Raw genomic sequence first — 12,759 nt, 5'->3', positions numbered from 1 at the left:
TAAAATTGAAAATTAACCAAAATTATAATGCTGAAAAGAATGGAAGAGGCTGCAGAAGTACAGCTGGTAGTGGGGCTTTGCTGAATTATTCAAATTACGTTAGAGAAAGCTACCATACATCGAAACCAACACTGATTTTTCTTAAAAAAATCACCAGACACACGCCAAACCACTGAGAGTGCATGTAATTCTGAAACCCAGAAAATGCATCAACACATTGGAGATGTTACCATGATGCTCCAGTGTGGATCTTTCTATCTCTTAATACAAGTTTAATTAAACAGGACGTTCTATCAAGGGGTCCTCCCAGGAAGTGGCATTGGAAATGGGCTTCCTCTGGGTCCTCTGAACAGCAAGGGTTAATAATTTTCGCTCTTTAGAAGGTATTGACCCCCATAGTAAACTGATCCCCCAGAGAGGGATTGGTAGGAGGGGCGTGGGTGAAGTCTCAGCGTCTACTACGCCTCCCCACGTTGGAACTTCCCAGAGTTCGAGTTCTAGAGCCTCGTTCTGACAATATTTTTCAAGTTAAAAGAAAGGAACAAGAGTGGCGAAGAGTGAGAGTGAAGGGGAGAAGTTTCTTCTCGGTGCCAATAAGCATCTCATTTATTTTTTTGACATAATTTAGCACAAGCGTTCCTCCAGAGAAAGGCCTTTCTGTTTCTGTGCTGAGGTGAGAGAAACAAAAATTTCTCAGGCTCCCACCCGTAAACTCTCTAGCTGCTTCCAGCGTCTACAGGGTCAGGAAACAGCGTCATCTATAGATAGAACTGCACCGCGTCTGCGAGAGTCTTCCTTGGCTTGTCCCTAAATCAAACGGGTTCCCTGGCTCCACAGCTCGACTCTGCATCTCAGCCAATCGGGCTTCCAATCCCAAGGTCTCGGCCTTGGGGCCTCTCAGGCCACAGCTCTACGGTCAGCATCCCACGCCTTCCCCCCTCCCCCGCCCCCAGCTTAAGGCAAAGACACTGTAAAGCAGCCCTAAAGTGGTTTTGGAGGCCAGTTATTCCGAAACTTTCTCCCCAGTATAGGAAGGCGTCAAAGGGACTATAAAGTCAGAAAGATTCAGACTACACCTGCCCGTTGCTAATGTCCGCATACCTGTGATGCTAAAGGGACATTTGTCCCTAGCGAGCTCTGTTTGCAGAAGCAACGCCCCCAATCTTAAAACCATCACCACGTGTAAGACTTCCATGGATTTGTCTAGGACTAGTTTTGAGTAACAATGTTTCAAAGTATATTTCAGCTTGGAATCTCCAGCAGACTTCCCTTCATACCTTACAGAGACCTGGTGTATGTCCCAGTTTCCAGTCACAAGCTGCACCAAATATCAACAGCACAGAAAGCAAAAAAAGACAGATCGACTTCTTAAGGATCCCATTCTCACCCAAATCATTGTAACTCACCAGAACCACAACCCTTTTACTGTTAAAGTAGAATAAAAGGTCAGAAATGAAAACCATCTCTAGAGCAAAGTTGCAGTCCATAACAAATTACAACAGCAATACATACAGCTTTGTGTGAGAATAGAAATATGAGCTGTGTCTTGTAGTATGCAAGAAATAAAAACTTACCCCCAGTGAATCTCTCTTAAGCAATGATCAGGGTCTAGAAATCTATACTGAACAGAAGCAGAGGAGAATATTTTTCTGAGTCTCAGGGCAGAAGCTCTTTCTCTATATTCTTGGTTGAGTGAGCACATCCAGGTGTGAAATTGTTTGCACACCCCAGCACCTCTTATATTGCCAGCAAAATTAGCTGTTATTACTGTCACTGTTTAGTGATGGTTAGCGTGATACAAAAAAAAAAAAAAAACTGCTGTAATCAAGACCTGGCGCATCTTTGCAAATTACAGATAATTGTAAACGTCCAGATTATGATAATAGCATCCTAATCCAGCCTGCAATATAATTATTACAGAGTGTTACATCTGAAACTGTCCAGTAGGGCTAATTCAGCCATTATTTAGACCCTATTTTTGTACTGCAAATGGGTTGCTGAGTTGAAAATGTACGATTGTAATTTCACAGGGCACTCAATGAGTAATGGTATAGGAAGAGGAAAATACAAAAGTGAAATGTGAACAGTAGCGATCAAATCAAACCCTGAAGGACAAAAGACTGTTTGATTCATATGGAAAAAGAAGAGTGGGAATTAAGAAAATAGCAAATCAGTAGTCTGAAGCATTACGTGTCCAAATCTTCAATATGTGGAGGGCTGATGTGTTTGCAAGGGCTTCTACATCTGCTGCTGCCTGGTGTCTGAAATAATTTTTTTCTTTTTTTTTTTTAAACCTGTCTTTCCCCCTCACCCCTTCTCTCTCCTAAAGCATTATCATCCTTTAAAAAAAAAAAAGTGCCCCTCCCCCAAGCAAAGAACATTTGTCAGTTTCATCATTGTTTCCACCAAGGCAGACTCAGAAAGTGCCTGTCACTTGTTTATGAACATTTTCTTAAATGAATTTTCAATCTCTCCTGTCATCAGAGCAAAATGCCCTGGGTGTTTGTAAGTGTTCCTGAGCTTCATCTCCATTCTCTTTCACTGAGAACAAGTCATTGAGAGTCCTAAAGGATATTAGCAGAAAATGTATTAATTGCTGCTAATTAAATAAAGCCGGATGGGAAGCCCTCTTCTCTGCTCACCTTGGCTGGCTATTGGCTTTAATCCTACCATTAACTTTTATTAATTAACCCACCCCTTCTCATGTCAACCAGTCCAGCTGCTTCTTTTCCTACCAGTCACTGATGTATTTCTTTTTGTATTCCAGAAAGTCTGGTGTTTTTGATAAAGAACTGGCCCTGCCCCCAGATATGCTTGTTAAAGAGCAAGGTCAGTATCCTTAAACTGGAGGGACAGAGGAGAGAGGGAGTTAGAGAATTATAGCAAGAGAGTCTGGAGAGACACTGGAGCACTGTGCTGGTTCCATAGTTAAAGCAGACTCTGGGTTCCAGCTGCTGCCTTCTGGAAGGTAAACCCTGCCCAGGCTGAAATTTCTGGTTCCTGGTGGGGATGTCCTGATCAGGGAGACCTAAATCTGGTACACTCCCAGTAGCTTATTTTTCCCACCATGAGAACTGAGAATTTCCTGGGCATCTTTTCCAGCCTCTAGGACAATGTGTGATGATTCTCCTCCCACCACCTAGCAAACCCTGGAGCTACCCAGCCAGGGCCACCCTGCGGGGTGGCAAGCAGGCTTCCTTAGCTCCTGTGAATTTAAGGGCAATAATGAAATGTCCCCTGTTTAGTGACCCCTGCTTACAGATGAAAGTTGAGTCCATATCCTGCCTCTTGCCCCGCCCTCTTCTCCCACCTTGCAAATGGCAAAGGGCAGAAATAGTCCTTGAATGACAACGAGCTTCCAGGGGCAGATTTCTGTCTTCTCGCCTTTGCAAGAAAAAAAAAAAAAAAAAACCTTTAAAATAAATCATAGCTTGGACTGTTTACCGCCTTTCACCTTCACCTGCTTCATATATATATATACATACACATATACACACTAGACTGTGCGTGGTGGAGGTTTGACAGAGAATCCTTACTGAAACTTAGAGGGTGTGTGTGTGTGTGTGTGTGTGTGTGTGTGTGTGTGTGTGTAGAATGATGTTTTGAAGCCACTTTTTTCCCCTTCCTGTGGCGAAAGGTCGTAATGTGTGGTATTTCACCATTTTATATAAATCTTGGTTTAGGATGTGGAACAGACTCAATAATACGTGCGCTTTTGGCAGAGACTCCTTCGGGTCCCCGTAAAGCAGAAGTAAATACGAAGTCCCAGGGAACAAAAGAGCAAAGACACTTAATTGCTGCAAATCAGGACTCTCTTCTCTTTTAAAGAGAGACTCATGTAAATTCCCTCGGTTCCTATCTTTATGGTTAGAGCTCGACCTATAAAACAAGTTATTACATTACAGCCGACAACCCTGGATGATTGAAAGGTAAGTCTCCCCCCGCCCCTCCGCGGTCGACATTACGTGTACTTTCTGCCCTGTACCACCGGGGAACCTAAAGCTTGTCAGATGCAAAAGAAAAAGGATGGGGCGGGGGTGGGAGACCGGACTGCGTAGAAAAATATTTAGCCAATCCCACATGTGCTACCGCTATTGGGGCTGTTTTCGAGGCCCAGAGTTCGCTGTGACTCTGAAAAAACCACGTACAGTGTGCAACACTCGCAGGCAACCTGGGAGAGCGCGGAGGGCGGGAGCAAGCCGCAGCGCCCCCTCCCCAACCTCCCCGGAGGCTGAAGCCTCCGCCCAGCTGCTGTGGGAGGGGGTGCTTCTGGGCGGAGGAGAGGGGTGACCGCAGGCGGATCCGCCGGCGTGGCGCGCTTCCCAGAGGTGCCGGAGGGCGTCTGCCCTCAGGGCGTGCCTCAGGGGAGGGCTGGAGCGCTCCGGGTTGGAGAGATCCCAGTGGCCAGGGGGAGGCGCGCCATCCCGGGGTTGCGGGATGGGGCGGGGAGGGGGTGGTGGTTGGGTAGCCCTAAAGGTCCCTCTCTTCGAATAAAAGAAGCGCTGGGGAGGGGGCAGGAGAGGGTCAAGGGGCAGGGTTCCAGGAGACGTCCCTCGCGCTTCGGGCTGGAGAGCTCCGGAGACCGAATGGTGTCAAGGCCAGAGGAAGCTGCAGGGCGCGCTGCGAGGAGGCGAGCGCCGCCCGGCCTTGGCGCGCTGTGGGCGACTCCCAGGACGGCGCGGCCAGGACGCCGCGAGCCGTGGGGCGTCCGGTGGGATCAAAGAAGCCAAAGGAGGCCAGCCGGCGCGTCTGGGATTGTGGGATAAGGGGCGGGAGAGAGAGGATTGGCATGGGCGGGGAGAGCCTAGCCTGGCCTGGCCTGGCCTGCGTGTCGTCGGAAGGGGGTGTGTGCGTGTTTTGGTGTGCAGGTCAACACGCTCCTGCCCGAGGCCGAGACCTGGGTGGATCCGAGTGTGGGTGGACGGGCTCTCGGGTGGGTGCCCCACCGGGAGCGAGTGCGAGCGAGCGAGATCAAGGGCAACGAGGTCTGCGGGTTCCTGTGTGTGTGTGTCTCAGGCCCTGTGGCTCAGCACTGGAGCCGCCTGGCACCCACAGGAATGCGGCTTCTCTCAGCTCCCCCGGCCGCCCCCTGTTCCACAAGGAGGTGGCCGCCAGGAAAAAGGGGGGGAAAGGGGCAGAAATCCGCCTAGCCCAACACGAGCCTCAAACAAAGGCCAATTTATATCACCTTTTACAGGAGGGCCCGGGAGGAGGACAGGGCACCAAAGAGCCATACGGGCGTGCCAGCAGCATGCCCTCGGCCTCCTGGGCTTTGTGAGGAGGTCTGCGGATGGAGACAGGGGCTTGGGAGTACAGGGGCGCGGTGAAGAAGCCCAAGGGAAAGAAAATGAAATCTGGGGGTGAGCTTGACATCTCGGGAGCAGTAGACTGACAGCTAGGCAAGTGGAGATCGGAAGGGGCAGGCAGAGGTCAGGATAGAGGGGTCGGGCATTCGGGGACCATGCCGGCGGGGAGTGGTACACGTTTACATTAGATATAGGAATAAACAATGGAGGGAAGAAGGGAGGGTGGGAGGAAGGCGAACATCACACGGATATTTTTAGTCTTTGCTGAGGATCTGTTATTTTTATATCCTTGGGCGCAGGACTGCAGGGAGTTAAATTCCCCAGGGAGAATCCCCGCGGTGCCAGGGAAAACCCGCTGCAGACTGGTTTGCCAGAATATTTTTGTCCACGACTCCTAGACCAAGTTTAAAAAAAAAAAAAAAAAACCGCGCGAGAGAAGAGGCCATTGCGAGTGGAAGAAGTGAGGTTAGCACAAGGGAAGGAATCCTGAAACCGATGCGCTCCGCCCGCCCGCATCGCAACGAGGCTCCGATGTCCTTAACGACAAGCAGTGTCAGGGCTGGGGGTGGCGGGGTGGTCAGGAAAGAAGAGCTTCCCTCTTCTTTCCGGGAAGAGTCCGAACTCGCCCTTGCCTCTGCTTGACCACGACGGACGAGGGGGGGTGTGGTAGTGAAGGAATCCCCTTTTCAAAGCCAGAAAAGAAGGGGAGATGATGGGGACGCCTGGAGAAATATCTGCCCTCTCCGCGTGTAGAAAAGTAAAGAGTGTGCTCCAGGCACATTCTTGCCCTCCAACCTTCCCGAGCACGCACATTGGGGCGGCGAGGGGAGCCCGCACTGGGGGAAGTTGGCACTCGGCAACCGCGGGCGCGGGATTTCTCCCAGCCGGATCCGCCAGATATAAAACGCTGGCTTTTCGGTGTAATGGAAACTCCGGAAAGTCTTACAAGCCAAGAATGAAAAGCAGGAAACGGAGCCCTCTACCTTTCCCCCTCATCCTCCTATTCTCTGCCAGTGCAGAAAACAAAGAAACAAAGTGGGCTCCGCACGGCTTTCCCCCAGGCGCGTCACCACCCGGACCTTCTTCCGAGAAAGACGAGCTGGAGGGTATCAAAGGCGGAGGCAACTTCGAAAAGGGAACCACTTTGGGGGTGGGCGAGGAGGGGTGGTGGTCCACAGCCCTGGCCACGGTCCACGAGCCGCCTTGGAGCCAGGCAGGGTGTCCCTACAAGACACGCAAACCTTCAAACGCCCCTCTAGGCCTTTCCAAACTGGCAGGTTAGAAAGGCAAGGGGAAGAGAAGGAAGGAGACGAGCAGAGGAAAGAGAGAGAAAGAGGCGAAAGAACACACAGGTAAATTCCCCTCAGGGCACACAGCGTGCCTTTTCAGGTCTAGTCTCCCAGCCCTGGAAAAACCTTCTCAGAAATCCTCAGATGACAGGATGTAATTTTTTACGTTCTAATCTCCACTCCCCACCCCCAAGAAGACTCTTTTGTCAAATTTATTACTGCTGACTTCCTAGCTGTAAAATATAACTCCTGCATCTTGTAATTTCCAACAAATGATTTCCCTTAGTGTCCCAAGGAAACAGAATCAGGCGGACTAAGGGACAGTCAGAAAGACACCTAGAGTTCTGGCCTGAGAGCGAAACTCTAGACCCGAGCCGTAGCTCTCTCTGGTCACACTGCTGACGTCCATGTGCAGAGGTGCAGGGAGAAGGACGGGACAGAGGCCAGGGTTGCTGCAAGTCCATCCTCTCCGCCCCGGAGAAGACTTCACAAAAGAGAAATCCCTGCAAACAGGTTCAACTTCCCACCGATTGGAACCTGCTTTGCCACTGTTTTATGTAAAAGCAAAGCAGGGAGAGCTCCTTCCTGAAAAAACCAGAGTGGTAAAGAGGATGAAGGAAATAAACTTATGTTTGGAGTATTATCTCACATGAAGTGAAATCAACATGGGACCACAATGCTTTCCTTCCTTTCCTCCACCTCACAATTCCCTTTCCTGGCGGAAAGAAGCTCCCCCCTCCCCAACCCTCCCCCCCTCCCCATCACCACCTCCCCGCCCCCGCCACATGCCCTGCTTGGCCTACTGATTTAGGTACATCATTGTTTTCAAGTCCTGTGATTCTTTCCTCTTGTGAAAGAACTCAGATAAATTTATAATCATACATTAGGGAGTCTAAGGCACTACCATTTGCCACACTGCAAAGATTTCAGATTAAAAAAAAAAAAGTAATAGGAGGGGAATTTTCTTTTTCTTTTTTTCATTTTCTCATCTCTGGAAGCTCCCTTTGAAGGGAGTGTAATTTGTCTAATTGCTCTGGCAATACACTGAGGCTGATGGAGGTGGTGGTGGTGGGGGTAGGCTCCACCATAATTGCTTTGAGCTTAGAATTCAGAGTGGTTATTGAGGGATTTCTGCTTCTTTCTTACTCATACACAGACAGGGAGGGCTGTATTTAGATTTCAGCATTACTTTCTACCTGAAACAATTTGGGGTTAAACTTAAAATTATCTAAACGTTTTTGTGGTTAGGCAAAAAATCACCTAAATATATATTATATGGCAGTACTCTAAACAGGCCACATATGTATATAGACATATAAAGTACAGCATCCAACATACGCACATCTACGGTTCTGTATGCATGCATCCCCGTGTTCTGTTTTCCTTTTTGCCTTGTTGTATCTCTACAGTTTGACTTCCTTTAATAGCCTGCACAAAATGTCACTAGCCCATTGTAAGGGGGGCAAATGGAGTATCTTTTAGAAACATTTTGCTTTCATGGTCGAAATAATTTTATTTATCCAGAATATACAGCTTAATTCTTCTATCTACACTTATTTACATGGTTAAAATAACATTGAAAAAAGTCTTTTGAAAAGTTGAGGTCATAGATTTCAAGGCACCATTGATAGTGTCCACAGTTGCGCAAAAATGTTCGTCTGTAAAAAAAGGGGGAACGGGGTCCTTTGAAATGCAATAACTTACATGCAAAAAAAAAAAAGCTTTACACATGAATTTTTTTTGTTTCCGTTTTTCCAAACTTTCCCATATGAATTCCTTTTTTTTTTTTTTTTTTTAAAAAGGTTGATTTTCGAAAACAGCGAAAACACAGTAGTCCCAAAAAAGAGAGCAAAAGAAAGCGGCAGGTCTAATAAAGTGTCCCGGAGGCCAGCGCCAGCGGGTGCTGTAAGGAGCCGGGCGGCGGCAGGTGGGAATTGATTGAGCTGGCTGCGCTCGGATACCAGGAAGCCGAGTTCTCCAGGTAGCTGGACGCGGGGGACTGGTTGGAGGTCGGAGGGTGGGCATGAGGGTGGTGGCTGAGCGAGCGGGACGAGCCCTGGGGCTCCCACACCGCTGGAGACTGGGGCGAGTTACACGCCATAGGGTCGCTGGAGCTGGGGCTATGCTCCGGGGGCATCTCCCCGTTTTTCATGATCTTCTTGATCTTGGATCTTTTGTTCTGAAACCAGATTTTCACCTGGGTGGGGGGGAACAAAGGCACACGTTACCGGGACGCTCAGGTGCTTGCCCGCGCGCCTCCCCCAGGGCGGCGACCTGAGGCTTAACTCGGCCCCCAGGAGGCCGGACACTGGCGTCCCCCCGCAGCTGGCGGCCTATGGTGAAGGGGCTGGACCCGGAGGCACAGCCTGGATCATGGGCCCCAGAGGGGCCGCCGCTGGGGCAGGACCCCCGGGCTTCGGTCTTTGGTTGGGGCCGGGGGCGGGGGCGCGAGTATCCGCGCCGGCGAGCGCGCACGTGTAACACAGCGCGGGAAGCACGCAACGCGGCGCCACGAAAGTCTCCAAAACAACCGCCTGAGCGCAGTGCGCCAGGGGCGCGTCCGCGCGAGGTGGGAGGGGGACCAAGGAGTGGTCTTCCCGCTGCCCGACCGCCTCCTTTAACTCTCACTCCTGCTCGGCTTCGAGGACATTCTTTATTTTTCCGTAGGCCCCCGTAGGGTTGCGGTGGGAGTGAAGGGGACCATCCAGGGCGGACTTCTCCGAGCCACAGCGCCCCCCACCTCGGACCGGCCGCAGGCGCAGGGCGTGACCCTCAGCTTCCGGCCGCAGGCGCGCGGCCTGAGACCCCCGCTGCTCTGCATTGTGCGGAGCACTAGACAGTTTCTTAAGGCTGCGAGGGTGTCCTCGAGACAACCCTCCCCTTGCTTCCAATCTAGGGAAGTGGCCCCTCAGCCCCTGTAGAGTCGAAGGGCGGGGGGCTGCTTCTGGGGATGAACGACGTCTCGCTGCCGTCCCCACCACTCCCGGCGACGGCACCCGGCCTGACTTCTAGAGGGGAGGGCGCGGGGTCAGTGTCTGTCTGTGAGTTTCTCGCGTGCCCTGATGAGTCGGCTCCAGCCCGCCGGGGCCGAACCGCGCGGTCCAGCCAGGCTTGCAGCCCACCGGGGCTCTGGCCCAGGCCGCGGCCGGATTTACCTGTGTTTGCGTCAGTCCCAGCGAGGCGGCCAGCTCGGCGCGTTCGGGCAGGGCGAGGTACTGAGTCTTCTGAAACCTTCTCTGTAACGCGGCCAGCTGAAAGCTGGAATAAATAGTCCTGGGTTTACGAACTTTCTTTGGTTTGCCGTTCACCATCCTCACCTCGGGCTCGGCCACTTCTTTCTCTAAATAATCAAAACAGACCCGGTTAGAACTCGTTGGCAGACAATGGCCCTTTTGCAGAACTTGCGAATACAGTCCTTGAAATTCTTACCACGCAGCCTTCACTCTCTTTTCCCCATATCACCACCTTTACTTCACGGGACACCCCCACCCCCCGGCCCCTCATCATGGAAAAGGCCAGGTAGCCTGATTAATTTCCTTCTCTGTTTATTCAGGTTCTCCTGGGTTTTTGCAGAGCGTCTGGCACAGCAGAACTCCCTTCTCGGCGTCCGGGATTTAGCCCTTGCAGAGGTTCTTGCTTCACCCGGATTCGTTTTCAGTCCCACCCTGTGTTCACCGACGGCTCTGGGGTGAGTTCTGGACCCGTCTCTCCCGGGGATTCAAGCGAGGAAGCCCGGGCTGTGGTCCCCCTTATGTCAGTGTCTGTTCGGGCGGCCGCAGAGGCCGGACGCATGGGCAGGGAAGACGCTAACCGAGGTCTCCAAAGTTCAAAGACCCACAAGCAAACTGCTCCTTCCATTCAGAGGCAAGCGGTCCGAGCCGCCGCAGACAGAGGGTCGATTATGCAGCCCCCATAATCTCCCTGCAGATCTGCGAGGGCACAGATGTGTCTGGTTTCTTTTACAAATAGACTTAATAAGTTCTTGGCCAAAAGGAAAAAAAAAATCTTTCATGTATGCACGAAGCACTGAGCCACTGAAAGGAACGAAGACACCCCACTTCTCCTCCCCCTGCCCCCATCCACCCACCCACCCACCCCGGCAATCTTTTAAAGTTTATCAAGAGTTACAATTTGAAAAAGAATCTGCGGTGGGGTGTTTTCGTAGTAAAGGGGCGGCAGATCAGGACGAATTTAGCAGACTTGGTAGTATAGACCGGGGGGCCGGGGGCGGGGAGCGGAGACTCTCCGAACGCGTGTTTTCCAAACGTGCCCTGGGGCCACAAGTCCCCTTTCACAAAAGTACCTTCTTATCAAAAGTGCCCATCTCTGAAAGGGGCGGAGACCCTCTCCTTGCGGTGTGCGTGTGTGTGTGTGTGTGTGTGCGTGTGTGTGTGCGCGCGCGCGCCGAGCTCCTGGGAGAGGAAGGGTGGAGGACGAGGACTGTGGTCTCCATTCTGCCAGAGCAGGGGATGCTAATATTAGCAGGATTATTAATGTGCTGGTGGGAAGAGATCAAACCTGACCAGCAAAACCTCTCCAAGGAGACCTCATACCTTTCTTACCGCCCAAACTCACTAACCCTCAAACTCTCCAACTAAGTTTCAAGGCATATGAAAAAGGAGATGGGAAGGAGAAACAAATTTTAGGCACCCAATGGAGAAAAAAAAATATTGCTCCAATAACGTGACCCTTCAGCAAACCTCCTCCACCTTTAAATGGCTTTTTGTTTTTGGAAATGCCTTGGATAAACCGCAAGGCTCTCGGCGCGCTCTTCCTCTGGCGGGCTAGGGCTCGCGGGCCCCCACCCTGCCCCGTGTGCTCCGGGCACCCATACCACGCTGGCTCGCAGCTGCTCCCATACTGTTCCCCACGGAGTCTTTGAGGCAGCCGTGCATCCCGATTCCCACCGACCGAGCTCGCCTACCCCCCAGCCCAAATCCAACAAATAGCCTTCTCCCTACCCCCTTTCCAGTTTAGCTGGCTTCCTGACCGGGCAAGCTGAGAATCCAGCGACTGAGCGGTCGCCTGAAGGGACCGAAGAGGAGAGACGCTGATCCGAACACCCCCCGCAGGCTGCTTCTGCTAAGAATCTCTAAAATGCTGGCCCGGGAATCTCTCTCGTTTGTAAACCCGGCCCCCACTCCCTTCCGCCGAGTGCTCCCCCATTGCAGTGGATGGCGCGGCTCCCCCATGTCCTACCGCATCTCCCTCTCCACGAATCCTGACTCCCACCCCCACTCCCGGTACCTGGCTGGCTGGTGGCGCTCGGAACGCGGTTGTAGGCGCCGCCGTACTGGTGGTAGGGGCTGGCGTAGCTGTAGTCGGCGTAAGCTTTGGCGGGGTAGCTGCCGGCGGAGCCGTTCACGCCGTGGTACTGGTACTGGTAAGGGTTGAGCGCCTTGCCATAGGAAGCCGAGGTAGGAGAGCAGTAGCCGTGCGGGGCTCCCCCCGGGGCGCTGTAGTAGTCGGAATCGGTAGCCGACGACTCGGGCAAAGTTGGCGATTCCTGAGACGGGTGGTGCATAGCTGCGGCCGTCTGGAACGGGGCTTGGAAGTCGCCGGATCGGATGCTGGGGACCCTTCTGTCAAACACTCCTGTCATCGCTCGCTGGCGGCGGCGGCCCGAATTGGCTGTGGGGCTGCTCTGGTCTAAGCTGACATGGCTGTAGGAGCGAGGGAGGAGGAGGAAGAGGAGGAGGAGGAGAGGCGGCGGCGGCGGCGGCGAGGAGGAGGCTGGGAGTCGCGGAGGCTCTGTCTCCGTCTGGCTGACTGCTGGCTGAAGCGCAGCACAGCCTTGGTTAAATCCTTAATTGCGCGCTTACGCACAGCGGGGTGGATCGGGTTCCATTGGCCAGGGCCTCCGGAGCAGCAGCAACACCCTAACTCGTCCAACTAGTTTTAGCACAACAAAGCATTGCTTAAAAAAAAAAAAAAGAGGGAGAAAAAAAATGAAGGGGTGGGGGGAAGACACAGAGAGAGAGACAGAGTTGTTGCTTTTTGGGGGAAGGAGGGGTGTCTCAGGCAATCTGTTTTCAGTGAATTCTAGAGACGACGCAGAAGCCCCAGCACCCAGCTCTGTACTGTCTGGAGACAATGTGTTCCAATGAGCAGCCTCAGAAAGTGCACATGTTTTGGGATGAGGTCGACCACTGTCTCTCCTTGCT

At 52.2% G+C, this 12,759-nt stretch overlaps 1 protein-coding gene across 1 annotated transcript; it reads right to left on the bottom strand.

Annotated features, from left to right (window-relative positions):
- Positions 1 to 8,082: 8,082 nt before the first annotated feature.
- Positions 8,083 to 12,525, bottom strand: DLX5 (distal-less homeobox 5). The gene is made up of 3 exons (XM_086397728.1): positions 11,843 to 12,525; positions 9,751 to 9,935; positions 8,083 to 8,792 (listed from the first exon to the last, which is right to left on the bottom strand). Exons 1-3 carry the CDS (start codon positions 12,195 to 12,197, stop codon positions 8,463 to 8,465), a joined length of 870 nt encoding a protein of 289 aa, XP_086253854.1. The 5' UTR covers positions 12,198 to 12,525; the 3' UTR covers positions 8,083 to 8,462.
- Positions 12,526 to 12,759: the final 234 nt, after the last annotated feature.

Source organism: Bos grunniens, chromosome 4 (assembly GCF_055505025.1).
Source record: "Bos grunniens cultivar Pamir isolate PY7600 chromosome 4, Bosgru_T2T1.0, whole genome shotgun sequence".
NCBI lineage: Eukaryota > Metazoa > Chordata > Mammalia > Artiodactyla > Bovidae > Bos > Bos grunniens.
This window is presented reverse-complemented; position numbering and strand designations above follow the sequence as displayed.

Excerpts from the sequence above, each read along its gene's own strand:
- DLX5 (XM_086397728.1), bottom strand. The coding sequence starts at position 12,197 with ATGACAGGAGTGTTTGACAGAAGGGTCCCCAGCATCCGATCCGGCGAC. Across the intron at positions 9,936-11,842 it reads GAGCGCCACCAGCCAGCCAG|AGAAAGAAGTGGCCGAGCCC; the intron begins GTACCGGGAGTG and ends TTGATTATTTAG. Across the intron at positions 8,793-9,750 it reads TGGGACTGACGCAAACACAG|GTGAAAATCTGGTTTCAGAA; the intron begins GTAAATCCGGCC and ends CCCCCCACCCAG.